Source organism: Schistocerca serialis, chromosome 8 (genome assembly GCF_023864345.2).
Source record: "Schistocerca serialis cubense isolate TAMUIC-IGC-003099 chromosome 8, iqSchSeri2.2, whole genome shotgun sequence".
NCBI classification, from domain to species: domain Eukaryota; kingdom Metazoa; phylum Arthropoda; class Insecta; order Orthoptera; family Acrididae; genus Schistocerca; species Schistocerca serialis.
Genome location: NC_064645.1, coordinates 271,512,970 through 271,538,786, shown reverse-complemented (window position 1 = coordinate 271,538,786; position 25,817 = coordinate 271,512,970). Strand labels below are relative to the sequence as shown.

At 41.5% G+C, this 25,817-nt stretch overlaps 1 protein-coding gene across 1 annotated transcript in view; it reads right to left on the bottom strand.

The window, feature by feature from the left end:
• Positions 1-25,817, bottom strand: part of LOC126416966 (signal-induced proliferation-associated 1-like protein 2) — a 153,460-nt gene that overhangs the window by 81,225 nt on the left and 46,418 nt on the right. The window contains exons 3-4 of the mRNA XM_050084847.1: positions 24,453-24,815; positions 20,254-20,522 (exon numbers count right to left, since the gene is read on the bottom strand). Of these exons, the coding sequence (XP_049940804.1) occupies positions 20,254-20,522; positions 24,453-24,815 (632 nt within the window). The remainder of the gene's footprint in view (positions 1-20,253; positions 20,523-24,452; positions 24,816-25,817) is intronic.

Genomic DNA, 25,817 nt, shown 5'->3' with positions numbered 1-25,817 from the left:
ATCTCACAACCCTGCCATTCACCAGATCACACACTTAGCCAATGGCCAGTGACTACCAGAAGATAGGACTGGCATTCCAGTGGTAATGAATCACTGCAAACCAACTGCATTGTGGTCTAAGAAAAAGGTCAGAACTCATCTGTCAATCAAAAGATACAGATTACTGTATAAAGCCAGTGAAAGTGATTTTTAGTAGGTTGTCGTCGTCGTCGTCGTCGTCGTCGTCTTCTTCAGTTCAGAGACTTTACATAGTGCTTGTTGTTCACTCTCAGAATCTGAAATATTAACAAAGGATGAGTTTGTCAGACTCTTGCAACACTGCGATAGTCTCAGCCACATAGATTGAGTGGTTTTCGTCTGCAGTCTGTATCATGTCCGGTTCAGAAATATTTTCCCCACACAAGCGATTTATTTGATGCGACCCCCGCCTCCCCAATTCCTCCATACACATTCCGCCATGTCAGTTTTAGCTACTTGTGATACGCACTAATATACAAATCTTGTGCTTGGGAACCCTAAATGGCCATTTCCAATTTTGATACATGTTAAAAACTGCATTATTCAATTCACAGCTGTAACGGTATATTTTAATAGAGACAATTGATTTCGGTCAGATCATCAAGGGTCCAAAAACCGTTTCAGCTGCGCGTCGCTTTGTTCAGAGAATGATTATACCCCACAAACACACGTATGAGGTTAAATGGACAGAACAATGTATTTACAGCCAGTATAAAAGATGGGACAACGTACATCTGATAATCATTGTGCCAATTACGCAAATGCGTAACTGCGATGGTTTCTGTACCCGATGGTGGTCTGATCCTAGAGTGAAATTGATCGTCCCTAACGAGATTTACAGTTACAGCTGTGTATCACATAAATCAGTTCGTAACATTTACTAAAGCTATCTAACACCATTTCCATAAAATAGTTTTGTGTTATGTCCTGTATATTAGAAATCTTTAAGTTGTGTCAACTCTGGCAGCCCAAATGGCGGCTTGTGTTTGTTGGGCCATAAACCAGCCATTGTGTTTATCCCATGATCCTCCATTTGCTTTTGCAATTCTTTGTTTATCCCCAAAAAATCAACCTAAGAGAACATAAATATACTCAATTTATCGGAGAAACTAGTGGCAACTGTTTTGACTTGAATTAGCTACGAAACATTTTACTGCAAAATATACACAGTCTGGCATAAAAAATGCGAAATGTCATTTAATTATCTCTTTAACTGAAGGATGGCACTTTATATTTCTAAAGGAGGTACACTACTGCACGACAATTTTTTGTAGGAGCTCGTGGATGAAGCTTGGTCTGGTTTGAAGCCCCAATTCCAATCCTATAGAGCATGTTTGGGGAGAAGAGCTTGTCAATGCTATTCAGAGACCCAATAGCACATTTTAGCATCCATCAGGCGTGTACCTGTAAGGTTAGACACACTAATTGGTGTAGAACGAGGATGAGAAGATACACTTTTGAAGATGTGAAGACAGGGCTGTGATTGTTCAAAACTCAAACAGATGCATTACATCTATGAGCTTCCTCAAAATTAGCTTGAAGTGTGAAACCATTTGTGTTATTTCCGTACTTCCGCCAATGTTTTTAATAATCTTTTTCATTATTACATCACACCTAGATGGGACCGTACCATAATATTTTAACGTAAAATACTAGATTAGTGTCGTAAAAAAGGTAAACTTCAAAAATTAAGAAATTGAAATGTTGCGTTTTTCGTGACAGCGTAAGGAATGTTTCCATGAGTTAACATAAACAAACGTATTCAAAACAAATTATACCATGGAAGTCATTTCAAATGCCCATTCAATCACATACAGTACAATGGATTGTTATCTACCCTCTGCCATGTACTTCACATTGATATACAGGGTACTTTTGTACCAAGCAGTTACAATTAAAGTGCAGCTACTCACGGAGCTCCAGTGTGTGCTGTGATTAGTTTATGGCAGCGAAACTTTGAAGATATGCTAATGCATTAATGTGAAACCGATTTATCCTGAAAAAAATGAAATAAAATAAAATAAAAAAAAATTTGTTCCAATTTCGGTCAGCAGGTGCAAATCTGGTGCTGTACACTGTGTGGTAAGATGATCATACTGCCATTTGACAATCCATAATGTGAGTTAACAATATGGCTATCCAGAAGAGAGACAGTGAGCTGTTAAGTGAAACATTATATGAACAGCAGCAATTACAATGCTGCCTTGAGAAAGTATAGCCGACTGATAGGTCTGAGGAAAAGCCTGATGTCATTAAATGGTTTAATGAAAATAATGGAATTCAAAAATGCGGGTCAACTTTTGTGGCACCTGGAACGCCTATCCCGGTGGAAACTATGTTGCTGTAACTGTCCATACAGCGCGTGCCCCGAATAGTGCTTATACACATGCAGTGTCACGAGAACTGTCCACCCCATGGTCAACTGTATGGAAAGTTTTGTGGTCTGTTTTACACTAATACCTGAAGAAGAACCAGACGGTGCAGCAAGTCGAATCTCATGATCTGCAGCAATGTTCAGAATTTGCTCTTCAATCTCTGGCACAGACAGAAGCTTATGAGATTTGGCCAGGCAATATGGAGAGACGAGGCACATTTTACACTACAGGGTGCAGTGAATGCACAGAACTGCCGAATTTTGGGTAGGTAATGTTAAACCACTTGGTGTGCGTGAAGAGCCATTATACTAGTTATGTGACTATGGCGTGAACTCTCAGGAATCTTTTCCTCTGTCTGCTCATCTTTGAAGATAATACACCTACAGGGCCTGTCAGGTGTGACGTGACATCGGCACGTAATCGAGACTACCTTGTACATCACGATTCCTGTTTTGGAAGATTGCTACTTTGAGGAAACCACTGTTTCGGTGGAAGAAGGGGTAACACGTCATGTCGCCTGCACAGTGAAAGATCTGCTTAATGGAAACTTCCATGAAATTTAATCTTCATAGGTTTTCTGGTGCATGGCCTGCAAGATTACCTGATCTGAATCCCTGCGACTTCTGGCTCTGATGACATCTAAAAGAAAGTGTTTACCGCAGGGACAGACTAGGTCTGTACCTGGTCTGAAGGCCAGTATACAATAACACATTATTCAGATTCTACTGTGAGCAACTGCTGATCATGTCATTTTATGAATGCAGTATCTTGTCAACATTTCCACTGCCCATACTGAACAAATTACGTAAGTGGCAGTTAATAAAATAATCAACATTAAGCCTCTCATTTGTTTGACCTCTTCTGCCCACATCCTGTTCCTAATGCATTACATATGGAAATATTTCTACACTCCTTCGTTGCATTCACAGCGCCAAATCTGCACCTGGTCGACAAAATTGGAACTAATTTTTTTCGAGCGTACACGCATTAACACATTAGAATACCTACCTAGTTTTGCTGACATATACTAATTACAACCCACAATGGACTCCTGTGAGTAGCTGCACTTTTATTATAACCACTCAGTAGTTTAAATTGGAATTAAGCCTAGTGTTTACGTAAATATGAATATTTGTACGTACGTACACTACAATGCCAAATGCATTTTTATTAAACATGCATTTTAAATCGTCTGGCAACTGTAACAGTTTATTCCCTTTTAGCATTTACCTTTTCGACTCGCTTATTGGTCGATTTACATGTTCTCTTTTAATCTTATTTTGTGTTAGTAATATGAGAATACGCGTGCCACTCTATGTATGCATGTAATGGCCCTTGCAGTGTTTAAAACAATGGCTCATACGCCTGGCTGACCTCTGCAGACGCGCACCAAAGATAACGCAAACAGCCGGAAGCAGCCTCTAGAAGGAAATCTCGAGTCGGAAGCTGTGCTATCTCTTTCAAGCGACAGAGGAAATAAAGAGTGACAGCGGAATAAAGTCAAATGGTGGTCTGATTGCGTTCCGCACTAGTAGTTGGGAGGAGGCTGGCTCATCAGCCGCTGCCTGTGCCGATTGGCGGTTTAGTAGCGCGCTACAGGGTCTCTCGGAAGTCGCGTCGCGAGGTCAGCATGACTCAGAGCTCGTATAACGTGACTGCTGCTGCTACTACTACTCGAACCCGACCTGCTCTCTCGCCATCCCACGCAGGATCAACCTTGAGCACTTGTAAATCAGGCTCCGCTGCCCGCCCTGCAACAGATCGGCTGGTCGACTCTACTTGAGAAACACGGTGTTCCGGTGTTCTACACTAAGGCTGCAATGGTGACATTCAGCCGCAACTTACGTTTTTTAATAGTCGATCCACGAGGGCTACCCGGAAAGTAATTTCTTTAAGGCCAAAAATAATGGAACAATTAGAACAAATTTATTAGCAAACACTTAAAACGACACATTTGTATCATTTTTCTTATTACGGTCACTGCAAACGAACAAACGATTTGTCAGACTACACGTCCTTGACAAATCATTTGGCAGTGTTCTGTTTACTCTAACGTGTTTGCCAAACACAGCGGTGTGTGAGAAATTTCGTTGCCATACCGGTACCGTAACGGAAGATAACACAAAAGGCCTAAATACTGAATTCGGTCTTCCGAAACTGTTGCACAGCGAAGGATCGTAATACGGCTCCTTTCAACCACGGTACGAACGTCGAAGTGGCAGATGATGTGATAACCAAAGTAGTGGAAAAGCATCAGTATAACATGAGCGTTCCGTCCCGGGATCTTGTGGTCGGCAGGAAAGCGTTACAGAGAAGCAGCTCTAAACTTCAGTGCCAGACGCTACAAGAAAGGCGTTGTGCATTACGCGCAGATTGAAATTTCGACACAGCACTTCCCGGGAGGAGTCGGAGAATATATTACTTCCTCCCAGATACATCACTCGAAATGACCACGACAAGAAAATTTGAGTAATTAGAGTTAATACAGAAGCCGCTACCGACAATCACTTTTCTGACGCGACATTCGTGAGTGGTACGGGGAAAGAGGGATCTGAAGTACCCTCTGCCACACGCCGTCAGGTGGCTCGCGGATTGCAGATGTAGATGTGAAAGGCCGATTTGGCATACAAACACCACCGTTTATGCTTGCTTTTGTCAAACAATAGCCAGTTGCTTGCCAGACTACTAGTTACAACTCTGAGATATCATGCAACTGGAGGAGATTTCGAAGATTATGAATTTCGATCTTGCATCGCATCACGTACCATTACCTACTAGCGTCGAAAGTACTTCGCGATGCGATGCGATACGATACGATACGATACGATACGCATGGTTGCGTCGAAAGTGAGGTTAAATTTGACATCCAGGCGGGTATGTCCGCGAGCTCATTTGACAAACACGTGGATAGTAAAGAGCGAATTTGACAAACAAGTTCGTTCGTTTCAGGTACCTTTACATACTAGCTGAAAAAGACGTGCTTCATTTGTTTTCTGAGACCATTCCAGATCAAATGAGCACTGTAAAAATGAACATTAAAAAAATTATCAAAATGTTAGTATTTCACGCTCGAAAACATTCTCGGATGCTCAAAAATACTCAAGTCCACGTAAGTATTAAGTAATACCCTAATTAGAAAGAAAATGCTCTGTCATTCATTCTGGTGGAGACATTTCCAATGCTGCTACGATACTCGAGTTTTTCCACTCAGAACACTGAACTACTTAGCGCCGCAGAACTGACACACATGAACCAGTGACATGTTTGTGTTACTTGTATTCTTTAGTGGGTGCATAACGAAATGCTTCACTTGGCAGAATGTAATCTCTACTACGTCTGCTTTGGACTTCTCGTACACTGTTTTGCTCATGCTCTTGCGATCATTGTCCTGTACGAACTTAACTAATTGTAACCCTGGTTAGTTCATTTAGTAATCTTGTTTGTGCAGCAGTTTCTCCGTTTCTGCTTGCCGAGTGTCTCACTCGTTCCTGTCATCTAACTTCATCCTGTTGTTCCTCTATTCCTTTTTTCCGTTGCGAAGCTGAGCGTGGTTCTCGCTCTTCTTTCTGTTTCCTTTTCATTGCATTACTAGCAAGCTCTCTTATTTTACGTTTCGGTTACATGTGACGTAGAGTAATATTAACACACTAAAATTCCACTGAATACACTATTCACTACCGTATGCAATTCATTTTCACTTGAATTTATGTCACTATCATTGTCACTTTTGTATTCAGTTACCTAACGTTGTTCTCCGAATTTTAATCGTAACTTTACGCAGTGTATTGTAAACAAAATCACAGCTACGTCAAATACCTGTGCTTGGCGTTACCCCCGCAAAGCCGGAGCAGGTCGCTAGTTCTGTTATAATTAGAACGAATATTCACACTCAGAATACACTGTTACGCATGTGGCTCAATTTTTATCGTCAGAAGACAATTTCCTACTTCAGAAAATATGTGGGGGCTCCACCCTTGTAGCATGTGCAAGCACTATCGTCTATCAACATGACTGGCTCTCCCTTTCCGTACAAGATTAAGGTCGATAATTTCCAACTCACATCATCAATGGCCAATTAAAATGATTCAAGTTTTCTTCCCAGAAGGCTCCCTCCACAATTATTTGCTCTGTGTCTGTACAAAATGAAAGCACGCTGTTAAACATTGCCTCAAGGAATGCACTGCTGATGGCACATTAATAGCGGCTGGTACATTTCAGTAATAGTGCAGCTTATAAGAATTCTTTCATACCAAGGGAATTAGCGTCGATCCCTTTGGTGTGGAAGGATCCAGATTCTATTTTTTCTCCTATAAGTCCCACAGTCACAAATCACTCCTCTCACTTCCTCACAGGCAGCAGTCGGCCATTCAAAACAGGCCGAGACCTAATCTGTGAGAAAGTTTCTAAAATAGGGGAAGGGGGAAGGAGGGCGGGGGAAAGGGAAGGGGGTGAAAAGGGGGGAAAGGGGGGGAAAGGGGGGAAAGGGGGACGGGATTACTGATGCCAGCTGCATCGGGACATCACGCAGAATCAGTGGCGACCAGACCGGGATTCAAACTCGGATCTACTGCTTACTAGGCATGTGTATTAACCACTGTGTCATATGAGACACAGTGTAATTTCAACTGCACAGAGTATTTCAGTACACCTCAGGCCAACCAACATTACCACCGAACGTCACATATCTGCAGTCCCTGTCCATTTCCTCCATGGTCACTACTCAGATTCCTGCAGGAGATTGGATGCACATATACATCCACAATGAAGGTGAATTTACTGTTCATCTACGCAAATCAATTATATGAATGAATGGTGTCTTTTCTTTTGGGCATGTCTGAAAGAACAACACCACACATTCCTAAACAAAAATCTACATCTACATGGATACTCTGCAAATCCAATCTCGTATAAAGTGCGGAAAGAATGAACACCTATATCTTTCCATAAGAGCTTTGATTTCCCTTATTTTAATGTGGTGATCGTTCCTCCATATGTAGGTCGGTGTCAACAAAATACTTTCGCATTCGGAGGAGAAAGTTGGTGATTGGAATTTCTTGAGAAGACTCTCTCGCAACGAAAAATGTCTTACTTTTAATGATTTCCAGCCCAAATCCTGTATCATTTCTGTGACACACACTCGCATATTTCACGATAATACAAAACGTGCTGCCTTTCTAGGAACTTTTTCAATGTACTCAGTCAGTCCAACCTGGTAAGGATCCCACACCGTGCAACAGTATTCTAAAAGAGGGCGGACAAGCATAGTGTAGGCAGTCTCCCTAGTAGGTCTGTTACATTTTCTAAGTGTCCTGCCAATAAAACGCAACCTTTGGTTAGCCTTCCCCACAACATTTTCTGTGTGTTCTTTCCAATTTAAATTGTTCATAATTGTAATACCTAGGTATTTAGTTGAATCTACAGCTTTTAGATTAGGCTGATTTATCATGTCGCCGAAGTTTAACGAGTTCCTTTTAGCACTCATATGGATGATCTGACCCTTTTCGTTATTTAAGGTCAACTGCCACTTTTCACACCATTTCGATATTTCTTCTAAATCATTTTGCAGTTTGTTTTGATCTTCTGATGACTTTATTAGTCGATAAACGACAGCATCATCTGCAAACAACCAAAGACGGCTGCTCAGATTTTCTCCCAAATCGTTTACATAGATAAGGAACAGCAAAGGGCCTATAACACTACCCTGGGAAACGCAAAAAATCACTTCTGTTTTACTCGATGACTTTCTGTCAATTACTACGAACTGTGACCTCTGACAGGAAATCAGAAGTCCAGTCATATAACTGAGACGATATTCCATAAGCACGCAATTTTAATACGAGCTGCTTGTGTGATACAGTGTCAAAAGCCTCCCGGAAATCCAGTAATACGGAATTGATCTGAAATCCCTTGTCAATAGCACTCAGCACTTCATGTGAATAAAGAGTTAGTTGTGTTTCACAGGAACGGTGTTTTCTAACTGCATGTTGACTGTGTGTCAATAGACCGTTTTCTTCGAGTTAATTCATAATGTTCGAACATAATGTACATTCTAAAATCCTGGTGCATATATACGTTAACGATACGGGCCAGTGTACCCGTGGTCTAGGGGTAGCGTCTTTGATTCATAATCAAAACGTCTTCGGTCCCGGGTTCGATCCCCGCCACTGCCTACATTTTGATAAATAATCAGCATTTGCGGCCGAAGACTTCCGGCATAAGAAGTCAGCCTCATTCTGCCAACGGCCTTGTCAAAGAGGGCGGAGGAGCGGATAGAGGTTCAGGTCACACTTGTCCTAGGGGTGGGAAATTGCCCCTAAAGGCGGAAGAATCGGCAATGATCAACGACATGAGGATGCAGAAGGCAATGGAAACCACTGCATTAAAGACACGTAACGTGTATCCACAGGACATGTGGCCTGTAATTGAAGAAGTGTCATGATGATCTCTCCATCGGCAAAAGATTCCGGAATAGTCCCCCATTCGGATCTCCGGCAGGGGACTGCCAAGGGGGAGGTTACCATGAGAAAAAGATTGAATAATCAACGAAAGGATAACGTTCTACGAGTCGGGGCGTGGAATGTCAGAAGCTTGAGCGTGGTATGGAAACTAGAAAATCTGAAAAGGGAAATGCAAAGGCTCAATCTAGATATAGTAGGGGTCAGTGAAGTGAAGTGGAAGGAAGACAAGGATTTCTGGTCAGATGAGTATCGGGTAATATCAACAGCAGCAGAAAATGGTATAACAGGTGTACGATTCGTTATGAATAGGAAGGTAGGGCAGAGGGTGTGTTACTGTGAACAGTTCAGCGACCGGGTTGTTCCAATCGGAATCGACAGCAGACCAACACTGCCAACGATAGTTCAGGTATACATGCCGACGTCGCAAGCTGAAGATGAACAGATAGAGAAAGTGTATGAGGATATTGAAAGGGTAATGCAGTATGTAAAGGGGGACGAAAATCTAATAGTCATGAGCGACTGGGAAGGAGTAGAAGAAAAGGTTACAGGAGAATATGGGCTTGGAACAAGGAATGAACGAGGAGAAAGACTAATTGAGTTCTGTAACAAGTTTCAGTTAGTAATAGCGAATACCCTGTTCAAGAAACACAAGAGGAGGAGGTATACTTGGAAAAGGCCGGGAGATACGGGAAGATTTCAATTAGATTACATCATGGTCAGACAGAGATTCCGAAATCAGATACTGGATTGTAAGGCGTACCCAGGTGCAGATATAGACTCAGATCACAACATTGTAGAGATGAAGAGTAGACTGAAGTTCAAGTCATTAGTCAGGAAGAATCAATACGCAAAGAAGTGGGATACGGAAGTACTAAGGAATGACGAGATACGTTTGAAGTTCTCTAACGCTATAGATACAGCAATAAGGAATAGCGCAGTAGGCAGTACAGTTGAAGAGGAATGGACATCTCTAAAAAGGGCCATCACAGAAGTTGGGAAGGAAAACATAGGTAGAAAGAAGGTAGCTGCGAAGAAACCATGGGTGACAGAAGAAATACTTCAGTTGATTGATGAAAGGAGGAAGTATAAACATGTTCCCGGGAAAATCAGGAATACAGAAATACAAGTCGCTGAGGAATGAAATAAATAGGAAGTGCAGGGAAGCTAAGACGAAATGGCTGCAGGAAAAATGTGAAGACATCGAAAAAGATATGATTGTCGGAAGGACAGACTCAGCATACAGGAAAGTCAAAACATTTGGTGACATTAAAAGCAACAGAGGTAACATTAAGAGTGAAACGGGAATTCCATGTTAAATGCAGAGGAGAGAGCCTCTATGAGGGTGAAGATTTGTCTGATGTGATAGCAGAAGAAACAGGAGTCGATTTAGAAGAGATAGGGGATCCAGTATTAGAATCGGAATGTAAAAGACCTTTGGAGGACTTACCGTCAAATAAGGCAGAAGGGATTGATAACATTCCATCAGAATTTCTAAAATCATTGGGGGAAATGGCAACAAAACGACTATTCACATTGGTGCTATAGCGTCCCCAGTGCCAAATTTTTTTCATGTAGCCGTAAAATAATAATTTCTCTGTGTAGGTTTAGATTGCAAAGAAATAATTTATGACAGAATGATCTAAAGAGACGACAAGATACGCTCTTTTGTTAATTTTTTAGTCGACTTCACTTCCTCTTTTGTCTTGAATGTGTCTAGAGGGACATCTTGCGTGTGCTGACGATTTAAGCATATTTGTATGAGTTAAGCATATAATATACTGATTTAATATTATTGTGCACTTTTAATTTGTAAGAGGTGATCCCGATTTCATGTCCGCCTTCCTTGAATTAACCTGCATTCAAGTAATTCACAGCTCAACAATCGCAGCGGCCGATGCAGCCAACGACGCCATTACGTGGCGATATTAACTTACGAAAATTTAACGGAAGCTGAAAACTCGCCCGCTATTAGAATAATATCAATTTTTCTCCACAGCCGCACGAAGTTGCAGAAATACGAGTACTTAGCTTTAAGATTCTTATTTTCAGTACCATAGCTGAGAGCCAGAGCCAGGACTCCGACTACAATACAATGGTCAACGGAGGTAAGAAAAATACTCTCGCGCGTGTGTGGGCCGCAATTTTAATTAATAACTAAAGATTTCTTGCTTTAAAGTGAACTGACTAGCCGAGGAAAGTAATATGAAAAGTTTATTACATTGTTCAACTTAAATATCATTTTTATTAAGGCCCACCACGTAAGTCGGCAACAATCAAAAAATAATAATAACAATAATAATATATACATTAAATTACGACGGCCGACGGACGCGAGAGTGCGTAGAATATATGAGTCTGGCGACATACCATCTGACTTTCGGAAAAGCATCATACACACAATTCCGAAGACGGCAAGAGCTGACAAGTGCGAGTATTATCGCACAATCAGCTTAACAGCTCATGCATCGAAGCTGCTTACAAGAATAATATACAGAAGAATGGAAAAGAAAATTGATCATGCACTAGGTGACGATCTGTTTGGCTTTAAGAAAAGTAAAGGGACGAGAGGCAATTCTGACGTTACGGCTAATAATGGAAGCAAGGCTATAGAAAAATCAAGACACGTTCATAGGATTTGTCGACCAGGAAAAAGCATTTGACAATATAAAATGGTGCAAGCTGTTCGAGATTCTGAAAAAAGTAAGGGTAAGCTATAGGGAGAGACGGGTCATATACAATATGTACAACAACCAAGAGGGAATAATAAGAGTGGACGATCAAGAACGAAGTGCTCGTATTAAGAAGGGTGTAAGACAAGGCTGTAGCCTTTCGCCCCTACTCTTCAATCTGTACATCGAGGAAGCAATGATGGAAATAAAAGAAAGGTTCAGGAGTGGAGTTAAAATACAAGGTGAAAGGGTATCAATGATACGATTCGCTGATGACATTGCTATCCTGAGTGAAAGTGAAGAAGAATTAAATGATCTGCTGAACGGAATGAACAGTCTAATGAGTACACAGTATGGTTTGAGAGTAAATCGGAGAAAGACGAAGGTAATGAGAAGTAGTAGAAATGAGAACAGCGAGAAACTTAACATCAGGATTGATGGTCACAAAGTCAATGAAGTTAAGGAATTCTGCTACCTAGGCAGTAAAATAACCAGTGACGGACAGAGCAAGGAGGACATCAAAAGCACACTCACTATGGCAAGAAAGGCATTTCTGGCCAAGAGAAGTCTACTAATATCAAATACCGGCCTTAATTTGAGGAAGAAATTTCTGAGGATGTACGTCTGGAGTACAGCATTGTATGGTAGTGAAACATGGACTGTGGGAAAACCGGAACAGAAGAGAATCGAAGCATTTGAGATGTGGTGCTATAGACGAATGTTGAAAATTAGGTGGACTGATAAGGTAAGGAATGAGGAGGTCCTACGCAGAATCGGAGAGGAAAGGAATATGGTTGAAAACACTGATAAGGAGAAGGGACAGGATGATAGGACATCTGCTAAGACATGAGGGAATGACTTCCCTGGTACCAGAGGGAGCTGTAGAGGGCAAAAACTGTAGAGGAAGACAGAGATTGGAATACGTCAAGAAAATAATTGAGGACGTAGGTTGCAAGTGCTACTCTGAGATGAAGAGGTAAGCACAGGAATGGAATTCATGGCGGGCCACATCAAACCAGTAAAAAAAAAAAAAAAAAACACTCCTCCTACTACCTTTCTTGAATATTGGTGTGACCTGTGGAACTTTCCAGTCTTTGGGTATGGATCTCTCGTCGAGCGAATGGTTGTATATGATTGTAAAGTATGGAGCTAATGCATCAGCATACTCTGAAAGGAACCTGATTGGTATACAGTCTGGACCAGAAGACTTGCTTTAATTAAGTGATTTGAGTTGCTTCACTACTCCGAGGATATTTACTTCTATGTTACTCATGTTGGCAACTGTTCTTGATTCAAATTCTGGAATATTTACTTCGTCGTCTTTTGTGAAGGCATTTCAATTTTCCTAACAATCAAAAGGGATGAGAAATTACAGGTAAGTTATACATCAGGAATGATATTTATTTTAATTTGTTACTATCAGCTGTATTCAGCACATTTTGTAGGCAGTCTCCACACATACCACTGAATGTACTATCAAAGTTATATCACCGCATTGAATGTACTATCAAAATTATATCACTGTCCAACATCGTTCGAGAGGTATGTCAAACACTGAAATGTGCAATTTCCAAAAACTAACAATAATTTCAAACCTTTTTCTCTTTTAAATGCTTAACATTAAATATTTAGCACATTAACTCCATTTGTAGTGGAAGCTCGAGTTTTTGAAGAATGGGGGTGCATAGGGTTTACTGGTAATACAGTTGGTAACAAACTGTAAATATATGATCAAGATATTCACAATATAAAACTGTTTCAGAGATACATCTTTCTCGAAGTGGAAACTAGTGAAAATTAATGGAATTACTGGTGTAGGTTGGGTTGGTTAGATGTACAACAGTAGTGGTTTAAAGGATGCCCTCCTGTAGATGGCATGACCCTTGAAGACTGGCTTTATCCAATAAGACACTGAGTAAGGTTTGCCTAAAATTTGATGCCTGGCGTGCTTGACTGATGACCAGCAGGGAAGATGACTACCTCACATACTGAGCTTCTCACACAGTTAAGATTCATTACAGGAGCTAGCAAGCTTGCTTTACTGTGTGGATGGCAATGCACATCAGCTAACTGATCATCAATCCTCCTCAAATTTCAAGCATCTTCTAACTCGATTTGTCATCTTCACAACGAACTGCTTGTCATTTCGTTAATGGTCATTCTAACTGTGATATTTCTAAATCAAACAAGATACTGCAAGAAATTCTAATAGTTTACAATGGAAAAAAGGAGTTATTGAGTTTGTGTTTACTGCATGTTAGGTCATACATTGCCTGCAGGTAGCATATCTTTGAAGTTGGGAGGAGATATATATAGCTTTTCATTCTTGAGAAAATGGGTTGTATGTAAAGCACTCCATTCCACTCATGTGCCCAAATGTATGGTGACACCGAAATATTCACATTTCATTTTTTCCATAAAATAAGACATAATATTTTGAAGTTCATTGTCAGCTGGTGAATTAGAGTTGCTTTGGCTTTTGCAATAAAAAGTGAATAAATTACTTGCTTTTTTATTGGAGAAGGGGCTTTTACATAAACTACTGCCCTCTCTAGCTGTCAGCTGTTACTTTAGTAATACACTGCTTCAGGAGTGTCACAATTTCAATTACATTAGAATGTTAGTGAGGTGGATCCTCAAACTTTTGCATTCTAGCAAAAAAATCAAATTACATAGCAACAAGAGAAGTGTAGGAGTTACTCAGAGGAAAATAGATCACCTCTTCTGTTGAAATTTCACAGAAGCTTACATCCCAGTTTATTTTTATTAATGCATTAATGGACATGAAACTTGCCAAAACGATTTTATTTCTATATCTGAATGATCTGAGAAATATAAAAACAATTCACAGCATTATTTTGTTTACGTAAAAACCTTTACTCAGTGTAAAATTACTGTGTAATTCAGTGTAAAATTACTGTGTAATTCATTCACTTCTGATATTTCGTAAGTCACAGATATTCTCTTTTTAACAGCTGTCCATGGCCCTTCAAATATTGCACTATTCAATTGAAAAAATCTGTACCTATTTGTATATTGCATCAGACAATGAAGTTTTGTACAACCACCATATGGCAAAACACTCTCCTTATTGTGTGGTATCATTCGTCAATACCTTGTTTTGATCTCTCAAAATTTTTTATAGGATGTGAAGGATATTGTAAATATTTCATTCTCACTTCATCGTTCGGTCCCACAAGAGGAATGGAGTACTTTACATATAACTGATTTTTCTCGAGTATGGAAATCAATATAGATCTCCTCCCAACTTTTAAGAATATTTCAATATGCTACCTAAACTGCGTACACTAATGTATTACCTACCATGCACCAAATGCAAACATAGCAATCCCAATTTTTCATTGCAAACTACTCTAAATTCTTGAAGCAGCTTCCTCAATTTAGAAATATGACAATAACTATGACCTTTACTGAAAGAACAAGTCTGTGTGACTCAATGCCCTAGTGCAAGCCTCTGAACTGCACACCACTTCGGTGACTTTGTCCCTAACCTACGCCAGTTGTCCAAGTGGAGAAAATGGACACAGTTTTATGTGGAATCCAATCACATGTTATTTCTGGCGACTCCTCACATTGTTGAGATGTGAAGGCTGGGTTAAAACACAGACTAAAAATCCGCAGTGACTGGGTTTCTGTTTTGGGCATGTGCTTTACTGCTAGACCACCAAGCCCAATATTACCGATATGAAAGAGGGTTCATTATGAAGCTGACAAATGAAGGTATAAAATGCATGAAAATCTTTTTTTTACTGAATGGTTTCTTTAAAATCATTTGAGAAACATTGCAGATTGACCGGTACACACATGACATTGTGTTTTGTCTCACAGGTGCACCAGCATTCTCCATTAGTTCTTGCCTTACAAGATTTGAGGCATAGGTACCATTCAGGAAACCTTACAAGTAAAACAGCAACAGAGCTATCACAGACAACATACGGAGCTCCCTGTAGGGTAGCCAGATAGACGATGGATTCTGCGAGGCAGCCTTCACTTGAACCAGTAAGAAAGCTTAAAGAAAATCTTAGTCCAGCTGAGACTGTTTTTACACCACACGTGAACGAGCATCAGCAAATGATAATTCTCTTTGCTGTGAATGGTAGGCATGCATGAGTCGACAGCTTACAATTGTGTTTGGTTTACATTCACTGGTGCTCATTCATTTTCCACTGTGTGTTGGCCTTTTGCACCCTCTCCGATTTGGTGCTAGCAGCATCACAGATTAGAGGGCTTCTATAGCTGAAGGCTCTGTACACGGATCTGATCAGACAAATACAGCATAATATCAACGGCAGTGGTAAATGGTGCAACAAGGGTAGGATTCATTATGATTATGAAGGTAATGCAGAGTGCATTACTGTGACGCATTCAGTGAAATGGTTGTTCTCACCAAATTCAACAGCAAGGCAACATGACCAACGTTAGTTCAGGTACACCTGCAGATGTCACAAGCAGCAGCTTATCGAGTTCTGCAATAAATTTCAGTAAGTAATGGCAAATATGCTATTCAAAAATCACAGGCGGAGAAGATTAAACATGGGAAATTCAGGATGGAATGTAACAATATTAGAGAAGGAAAGTGGACACTCACCATATAGCACAGGTGCTGAGTTGCTATAGGCACAACAAAAAGATTCAGACAATTATAGCTTTCGGCCATTAATTCCTTTGTCAACAATACACCCACACCCCCATTCCCACCCCCAACCCCGCAGTCTCAGACAACTGAAACCACACTACAAGCAGCCGCAACAGTGCACGATGGGAATGGCGACTGGTTGGGTGTAAGGAGGCTGGTGCAGGATGGGGGAGGGATAGTATGGTAGGGGTGCCGGTCAGTGAAGTGCTGCAGTTTAGACAGGGGGCAGGGGAGAAGTGGGGAGGGGGGGGGGGAAGTAGCGGAAAGGAAAGAGATAAAAAGTAATAAAAAGACTGGTTGTGGTGGTGTAATGAAGGCTGTGTAGCGCTGGAATGGGAACGGGGAGAGGGCTGGATGGGTGAGGATTGCGTATTTCACTGCAGGCATCAGGAACTGTCCTAGATCTAGCAGCTATCAAAATGCAAAACAATTACTAACATCCATATTGAAAGTTACTAATAGCCAGAATGTAAATGCCAGCCTTTGTTCATGTTAAGTTGATCACTGGTAACTAGTGTACTGCTTTTAAATTCTCTTCCCAACTGTAATGGAAAGCATCTGAAACGTATCGACCAACATTTATGCAAGTTTTGGAATCGTGTTAAGGAAGGCTGGAGCTGTACTTCAGTGTTTAAGCACACTACCACAACACATTTCACAATTATGTACAAATTCAGATACATTCATATTTCTATTCATATTCCATTTTGCATGCTTTGTCAAGCATGCTCTCAATGCAAAATAATCATGTTTAAATACCATAGCTCTACATTGTAGACTTAACTAGTATTGTAAGAGTGTAAAATTGTGTGAAGGTTAATAATGCAAAAAAATCATATAGCTTTTGTATGGTTGGCACCAAGGAAGTTAGAATCTTGGCACACTATTTCTCTCATGTCCTCCGCGATCTAAATGCTTGTCCACAGGTAGGAATGAATAGTAACCAACACTGGCAAATTGTCTGCAAATGGTCATTCACTTGTGTCTGCTTCCATTCACACTGGTTAAATAAGGACTGCTTTTGGGTCTCACTTGAAGAGGACAACAAAATGGAAAGCACTGATCGTTGGATCAGGATAACAAAGTTATTCACATCTAGTTGCCTAAGGGATGTGACCCAACAACCAGTCAATGAATGAGCAATGGCCACAACTCTTGTGGTATTCACCATTGTCAAAGTGCTCCATTAACTCAGATACCAATTGCCACAGTCAGTGCCAGATGATTGTTATTTGTTTTTGCTGTTTGCATTGTTTTTCTGGGTGTTGTGTTTATTTTAGGCAATAGATTATCCTACACAAGTTGCAAAAGTGCACAGAAAAAAAATACAACTACTACCACCCTACGAACAACAGTCAGTACCATACATTAACAGAAAGTGTGAATGTATCCAGAATGGACATAGCCTGCTGTCAGTTGTACACCCATATTGTGTGCACAGACATCACCCTTCCCATGCTCAGCTGTCAAATCACTTTTTTCTTTTAACAGAGCTATAATTTGCAGCTGGGACATATTCATTTCATTGGAAACAATTAACACAGAGGCATTCTGCCGAGTATCCAATTGTTACACTGCACAAGCTGTGCCACCGTTCCAACACAGAAGCTGTGAAACTTGTGGGTGTTTCAAGTGTGTCGTAAATTCAAGTACACTTCTGTATTCTGATATTATGCAAATATAATCTTCTGTAGAAATATGAAATACAGGAATTTTTTTTTTTTGTGTGTGTGTGTGTGTGTGTGTGTGTGTGTGTGTGTGTGTGTGTGTGTGTGTGTGTGTGTGTGTACTTTTCACCAGTACCAAGGCAGAATCTGTAGACACATTTTTATGTAACAGACAGAAGTAATGAAACTGCACCATGCTTTGTTTAACACTATTTCAAAGCAACTGGCTAACCTGAGTAAACAATTGAAGTTAAGGCACCCAATAAAAAATTATCACGTGACAGACAAAATGCTACAGTAACGTGACATTTTCCATGTTTGAGTGTTCTTCACAGCCTACATGGAATCTATTAAATAATTAATAGGAATGTGGAACCTACTAACTGGTTAGAACTGGAATGTTCTGAATTATTACTAATTAACAGTGGCGGATTGTGGAGGTTTTTTTACGTGTTCACAGGAAGATGAACGAGAAACTTCCATACATCATAAAAAGGCCAAAAATAAATAAAATAATTGCTATAAAGAATGACACTTCCTTTATGATGAGTGTTTGCAAGAAAATCCCATTCTCCTCTCCTTAAGTGCAGAGAATCTGTCAACAACACATTCACTGAAGTCTAGGAAACCATACAGAGCCTCCTTAATGGGAAGCGCTGCTAGTGCTACGAGCCTCTCTCGACTCTTAGTACTTCACAGAAAAGTACTTATTCCCTTCATTCTGCAAGTAATAATAGTAGCTAACTTACTTGCAAGTAGGAGGCACAGCGGCCACTTCATAAAGATAAGTTAGGTTTATTTTCTTTTTAGAAATAAAGTACTGTAATAATTTGAAAGTTTAATGTACAGATCATTTCTGGATTCCTGCTGCCAGCCATTGCAACTTGTCTTCTTCCTTGTTTGTGTTGGTGCCGACTCCCTCAGTAGCTGACAAAAATGGTGGGAGTAACTTCAATTTACAGTTGACAAAAATTTAAAATAAAGTTATGCTCATTATAAATATTTCCTCTGAAAATCTATCTTCTTAAAGTTGTGGATGAACTACCAATGTTGGTGAGTGAACAGTAAGGCATAATCTAGCAGTGTGGAAAGAAACTGCCTTTGTGAGAAGCAAGAAAGCAGTAATAAAACCACCTCTGCAGAAAGGTGCAATGTAACAGGGACGTTCGGAACTTTTTCCTCATTGGGAGTTTTCTGGTGTGGTGCAACATCCTAGAACACACACCTACAGCAATTCTAACTGCTGTTCTCCATGATGACCAGTGTTTCCAGATACCCATTGCAGAAAAAGTTCTAAGAGCCCTGTCAGGAGGTAGCATCTTACAGAATCTCTATTAGCAGCAGGAGTAGGAAATGGCCTATGAAACTGCCTAAATTTTGCTACCGTTTTAGATTTTCTAGATGGCCTGAAAGCAGAATAATTTTGTGGAGCAGTTTGGAGCTTGCAAAATCTAGGAGTATCAGCAGCTCTCATGGCATGTGGAAGCTGTGTGCCCTCTGGGGCAGAGGTGGTGTTTTCATCTTGTACTTCGAAGTACAGGTTATCCTTCGAGAGTAATTAAGTTACTTAGTAAAAAATGGAAGGTAGAGAATCTGAAGTGCTTTACCAGGTGGTGTGGACTTCTGCTTAGGCACTGTCCTGTTTTCTCTGCAGTTGCTCCAATTTAGTGAGTATGGATGGCTCTGAGCACTATGCGGCTTAACTGCTGAGGTCATCAGTCGCCTAGAACTTAGAACTAATTAAACCTAACTAACCTAAGGACATCACACACATCCATGCCCGAGGCAGGATTCGACCCTGCGACCATAGCGGTCACGCAGTTCCAGACTGAAGCGCCTTTAACCGCATGGCCACACCGTCCGGCTGTGAGTATGGACTTGTTCGGTAAAAAGGAGACCTCACAGTAGAGCATGGAGCTAGCTGGAGGTGGCGGTGATAATGTTGCACTTTGATAGTTAGTTCATGGCATGTGTTAATTAATAAATTTCTTTGTTCCCTATTGAATGAACTGTACTATTGTTTCGTTGGGTGGTTATTATTGGCAGAAGTAGTTAGTGGCCAGTTGGATGCAGTGGAGTGAACAGTCAATGGTGAAAATATTCCAGTCAAGTGGCCCGATGTATTCTTTACTGAAAGTATTTAGGTGGCTATAGGGCTTTGACATTTGGAGTTGTGAGAAATTTAATCCTGTCTCGGCGTCAAAGCAAGCCTGATGACCATGATTTAGGTAAATGTAATGGAGTAACTATGCAAATTTAATTCCCCATCTGCTGACAAAGCGTCATCAGTGAGAGTACAGATTGTGGTAGCAGCTCCAAATGTGATTGCGTGATGCCACAGAAGCTCTGACGTACAGCCAAATACTTGTGCAGGAATTGCAGATTAGTGGCGCAGACGTAAAGACATACCCTGGTTGTGGAAGTAGTTGCGGTAGTAGAGTGCGCCACGGTCGACCCCCTCGATGGCTGCACGCTGCCGGCGCAGTGGACAGGCACCGGACCGCCAGTGGGACTCGCCAGCCGGGAACTCCAGCACACTGACCCCTGCGGCCAGTGGCGGACGGTGTAGTGGTGGCGCTCGACCACCTCCACCACCACCACTGCTGCCACCACCACCTCGTGTCAGGCTCACAACACGCTCCGCCTCGCCACCCACTTCATTCCGGAAGAATGGGCAGCTACAATGTAACACACCAACTCCGTTGTAATCCTCTCTCTGCACAAGTCATTAACCAACTATTGACTGCATGGACCCTTTTGTTCTCTTAGAAAAACTTATGTTTTAGGGAATTCATGGGTTTATAAATAACTGGTTTGAATCTTTCTTAAACAGAATGTAAAAAGTTGAAGTGAATAAATCTAAAGATGTCGGAAGAAGAGAAAATTTTAGTCACAGGGGAGAAATCAGTTAGTGGTTAGATTTTGGGTTGCACTTAACATTCATCAAACAGAAATGGTACTTTCTGTATTCTAATAAATCCCTCTAGAGAAAAAGCATAGAAGTGTTGGTTATGATAACTTTTAAAGAATTATTAAGTAGTTCTCTCACAATAGACTCTCCCTTAATTTTGAGAGAACACAGTATTCCGGTCTGTACAAGAAATACGGAAGGTAGTTTCACTATAATGACATGATGCACACTATATCAACTGCGCCATTTTGTTTTGTCTCCTCTAATGGTATACTTCAGTATTGTGATCCACATATTTTTATGTACAACAGGACTGCAGACAGTCAAATTAATTACATAATTTTATTTCTTTAAATTGATCATTTAAACTTTGTGAATGCCTCTCATATATTAGGAACAATTTACATGTTCCTCGAAGAGCAGGTTTAAATGAACGTGGAAAGCCACATATGGTTAGATGTGCCACAAAGTGGACATCAGTACTACATGCACAGAGAACAAGCAGTGTGCATAAAGTGCTACAAGGAAATGATCAGTCTTTGCTTTCACTGCAGGAGGTGCATTAGTATGTGCAGTGAACAACATGAAAAGATGATTTCTGTCACTGTGGATGAATAAATGGAGGAGGGAAAGGGCAGTATGACATTTCTTAAAAATGTGACTTACTTTCGAGGATGAATACTAATTCTGAAACTGACAGTATGCAAGGATAACTACTGATTCCTGCTGAAACTGTGCAACAGATTTACAATGGAGACACTGATAAGAAAAACAATTTTTTCCAAGAAGTCAAGATTTAAGATTTCAAGTCACTGGTGAACCAAAGTCTGCCAAAAGCTTTTGCCATGTACAAACCACTGTTACCATGAATTGTGTTCGAGGTTTCAATGACATGTCTTTCTTGGCAGCACTGTGAAAACAGGGTCTCTCTCTTTTTAATTTTCTGCTCTGCTTTCTGCTGCCTACATCCTCAACATACAGCACATTTCATTTAATACTTTATTATGTCTGTTTCTGCTGTGTTAATCTTTACTTCAGTAGATCTGATAACACACACAACACTAAACACATATCCAACACAGTGGATCACATGGCATACGAAGAGGTTATTCAGGGTGTCTTCTCTCTCAGTGGACATGTATTTTTCCACCACGTACAAACTCTAGGGACTGATCAATGAGAGGTTAGGGAACAAAATATGTCTGGAAATGCATGGTTTCCCAATCGTATATTGTTTCAGAGATTGCAGTCTAATATATGCTGTACCATGCAGCCACAGTTACAGTATGTGCTAAAATGGTTTCCATGTGCCTCGATACACGCATGTACGTGCCGTAGAGTGTTCTGTCTCATGCATTCACATCAGCTACACTGCATCCAAACAGTGCAAAGACAGCATAAATATACTGCTCCAGTGTCTCCACATCTGGAATGGGCTCTGCATACATGATATTTTGAGATTATCCCATAACCAGAAATCCCAAGGGTTGGGATCGGTGAACGAGCAGGCCATGCAACTGGAGCCCCTCATCTAATTCATTGACTGGGGAAGACACTGACTGAGATATGTTTGGACATTTAATGGTCAAGTGTGCTGGAGCATCATCATGTAGCAGCCACTTAACCCTCCAATCATCAATAACACTTCTTCCAGCAGAGGAGGCTAAGTCACCCCACAAGAAATGCTGATAGTTTTGGCCTGTTAGGCGATGTGGGAGGAAGATTGGTGCCAAAATACAGTCGCCAATTATCCTGGCCCACACATTCCAGCTGCACTGATCCTGATGATTCGCCATCACTGTACCATGAGAATTCTGCATACTATCTCACAGATGACTGTTAAGAAAGTTGAAGATACCACTCCACATAAAGATAGCCTCATCTGTGGATAGAATGGATGACGCAAAGGCCGGAATCGTGGCTGCCTGGTGAAGTGTGACAAAACTGTTCTTGCAGTCTAAAGACTGTTTCTAGTAAGCCCTGCACATACTGTAACTGATAAGGATAGTAACAATTGTCATAGAGAATGTTCCACAAAGTCATCTGGCTTACCCAGTACTGGTGGGCCAACTGCCTGGTACTGACGTGGCAGATGCCTTCCACAGTATTCATCACATTTTTCTCCACGTCTGGTCAAATTTTTCGGGTATTCCTTCATGATTTCCTGCTTCCTGAAATGACCCTGTCTCAGACAAACAACAAAACACTGTTGCAAACATTGAATGCTGTGGTTATTATTGGCAGGGATAGGTCTCCTGATACAACCTTGGTGCCTGCCACATGCTGCAATTTGCCTTTCTGCAAGTAAACACCATGATGGCAAGCACTCAATCTGAATACGGAACCACTTTGTAGAGTGCTGTATCACATCCACTACAACGTGAGTCAGCAAAAGAACTGAATTGGACACGACATTACCGATTACTATGGCAGGAGAGGGTGCTAGAACAAGACCTATGAGGAACAGTACCAACTTGTAGGAAGAAACCAAGCATGCTGTAGCTACACGGTACGACGCATATTAGACTGCAGTCTCTGTTAAAAGTATGATTGAACAAATGGTCTCTAGCATGGAAACCATGTATTTCTGGGGATAAGTTCACTAGACCTTTTTTGCACAATATTCTCTCATCAATCAATCCCTGGAGTTTGTACACTATGGAGAAAAAAATCACTCTGTAGAGGAACTTGCACAAGACAGAAGCCCTACTACTTCAACTATATGGATTACCAAAGATCTATATGAATAATGTTCCATTAAGACTGACTGTTAGCATTCCTGGCTGACCGACACACAAACTGGCAAAACACTTGTCTATCTGCTCCAGTCACTTTTGGGGAAACCTGACATATACATAAAAGACTCAGGACATTTCATTGAGAAGCTGAGGAAACTAAAACTAGGGCCTTCCAAACACACTTGAACAGCCTCTATGCCAACATAAAATCTACCATGGAAGTAGGAAAGGACAAATAGCTACCCTTTCTAGATGTGCTTGTGACAAAGGATGGTGGAAGCCTGGGACACAGCATGTATCAAAAACCAACACACACTGACCGATACCTGCACAAACTCTCAAATCACATCCAGGCATGTTTTCATTTTCCTGAACGTTATTTATTAGTGCCCGTGTTTCACATATTAGACGATGACTGCCAAATTTTATAAGTTGTGACACTATCCCATCTCGACCATGTGCATGGTTATTTTACAATTTATATATATCACTAACTCCACTCCCTCCATTGTTGGTATTTCTGCTTCATCCCTTTATCTTCTCCTGCCTCTGAAACAACGCTTAGCATAAATTTAACAAGGTTATAAATGACTGTTACGGATAATGTCTCATATTGTTCAGCTGTTCATGATAGAATACCAATTACGGCAACAGAGAAAGACAATTATTCGGTGGACGTAAAAGACGGGGTGTGGACGTAAGAGACGGGGTGTGGACGTAAAAGATTTGAAGCAGACTGAACTGCTCTAAGTTGTCACACAAAAGAAACCCCAGCTTCCAACAAATTACGGAAACAAATATGACCTGCACGTTCTCCTCAGTTTTTGTTCTCGCTAATCGAATACCTGAGTACTAGCCACAGGGCGCCTGAAGCCACGTATGATAACAATGCCACCTCGCTGCGCGAGCTATCAGTACCAATCATTCGTCATTTCCCTTTCTCCTCGGCACACACGCACCTCTCTAGCAGGTCGTTGCAGCGGCCGTCGCCCGGGTCGTGCTCCTCGGGGGCGGCGTCGGGCCCCGAGTCGGCGGGCGACTCCGGCGTGGCGGCCCTGGCCGCCGCTGCCGCCCCCGCGCCGCCGCCGCCCACGCCGGCCGCCGCCCCCGACGCGGCCGAGGCGCCGGTGGCCGTGTTGCGGCGGCGCGCCAGCTGCAGGCCGCGCAGGCGCAGAGCGGCGCAGCCCAGCGAGCCGGCCGTCAGCGACTGCACGTCGTGGTGCGCGAACTGCAGCTGCCGCCACCGGCACCGCCCCTGCTGCTGCTGGTGCTCCGCCGAGTCGGGGGTCGCGCACCCAGAGTCGTCCGGCGTAGAGATTTGCCTGAGAGGACACACATTCCTTCGGTCAGGTGGTGACAAACGTCGACATTGGCTACGCAGGATTTATTTTAAATTTTGTGACTGACCAGGTGGCTATCCTCAGCGGCACAACATACGAGGGCGACAATGACAATTCTTACAAGGGAACCTCCCCATCGCACCCCCCTCAGATTTAGTTATAAGTTGGCACAGTGGATAGGCCTTGAAAAACTGAACACAGATCAATTGAGAAAACAGGAAGAAGTTGTGTGGAACTGTGAAAAAATAAGCAAAATATACAAAATGAGTAGTTCATGGCAAGATAGGCAACATTCAGGACGCTGGGACCGCAGCAGCGCCGTGGTCTCGTGGTAACGTGAGCAGTTGCGGAACGAAAGGTCCTTGGTTCAAATCTTCCATCGAGTGAAAACTTTAATTTTTTATTTTCAGTTTATGTGACAAACTCTTATGTTTTAATCACTTTTTTGGGAGTGATTATCACATCCACAAGAAAACCTACATCGGGCAAGGTAGAAGAATCTTTTTACCCATTCGCCAAGTGTACAAGTTAGGTGGGTCGACAACATATTCCTGTCATATGACGCACATGCCGTCACCAGTGTCGTATAGAATATATCAGATGTGTTATCCTGTGGATGAATCGGTTGACCTATGACCTTGCGATCAAATGTTTTCGGTTCCGATTGGAGAGGCACCACCTTTCGTCTACTAATAGCACGGTTTTGCGATGCGGTCGCAAAACACAGACACTAAACTTATTACAGTGAACAGAGACGTCAATGAACGAACGGACAGATAATAACTATGCAAAAATAAAGAAAGTAAAATTTTCACTCGTGGGAAGACTTGAACCAAGGACCTCTCCTTCTGCAGCTGCTCACCCTACCACGGGACCACGGCGCTCCTGAGCTCACGTTCTCCTTTATGTTGCCTATGTGGCCAAGACTGATGACCAGTTTGTATATTTTGCTTATTTTTTCACAGTTCCACACAACTTCTTCCT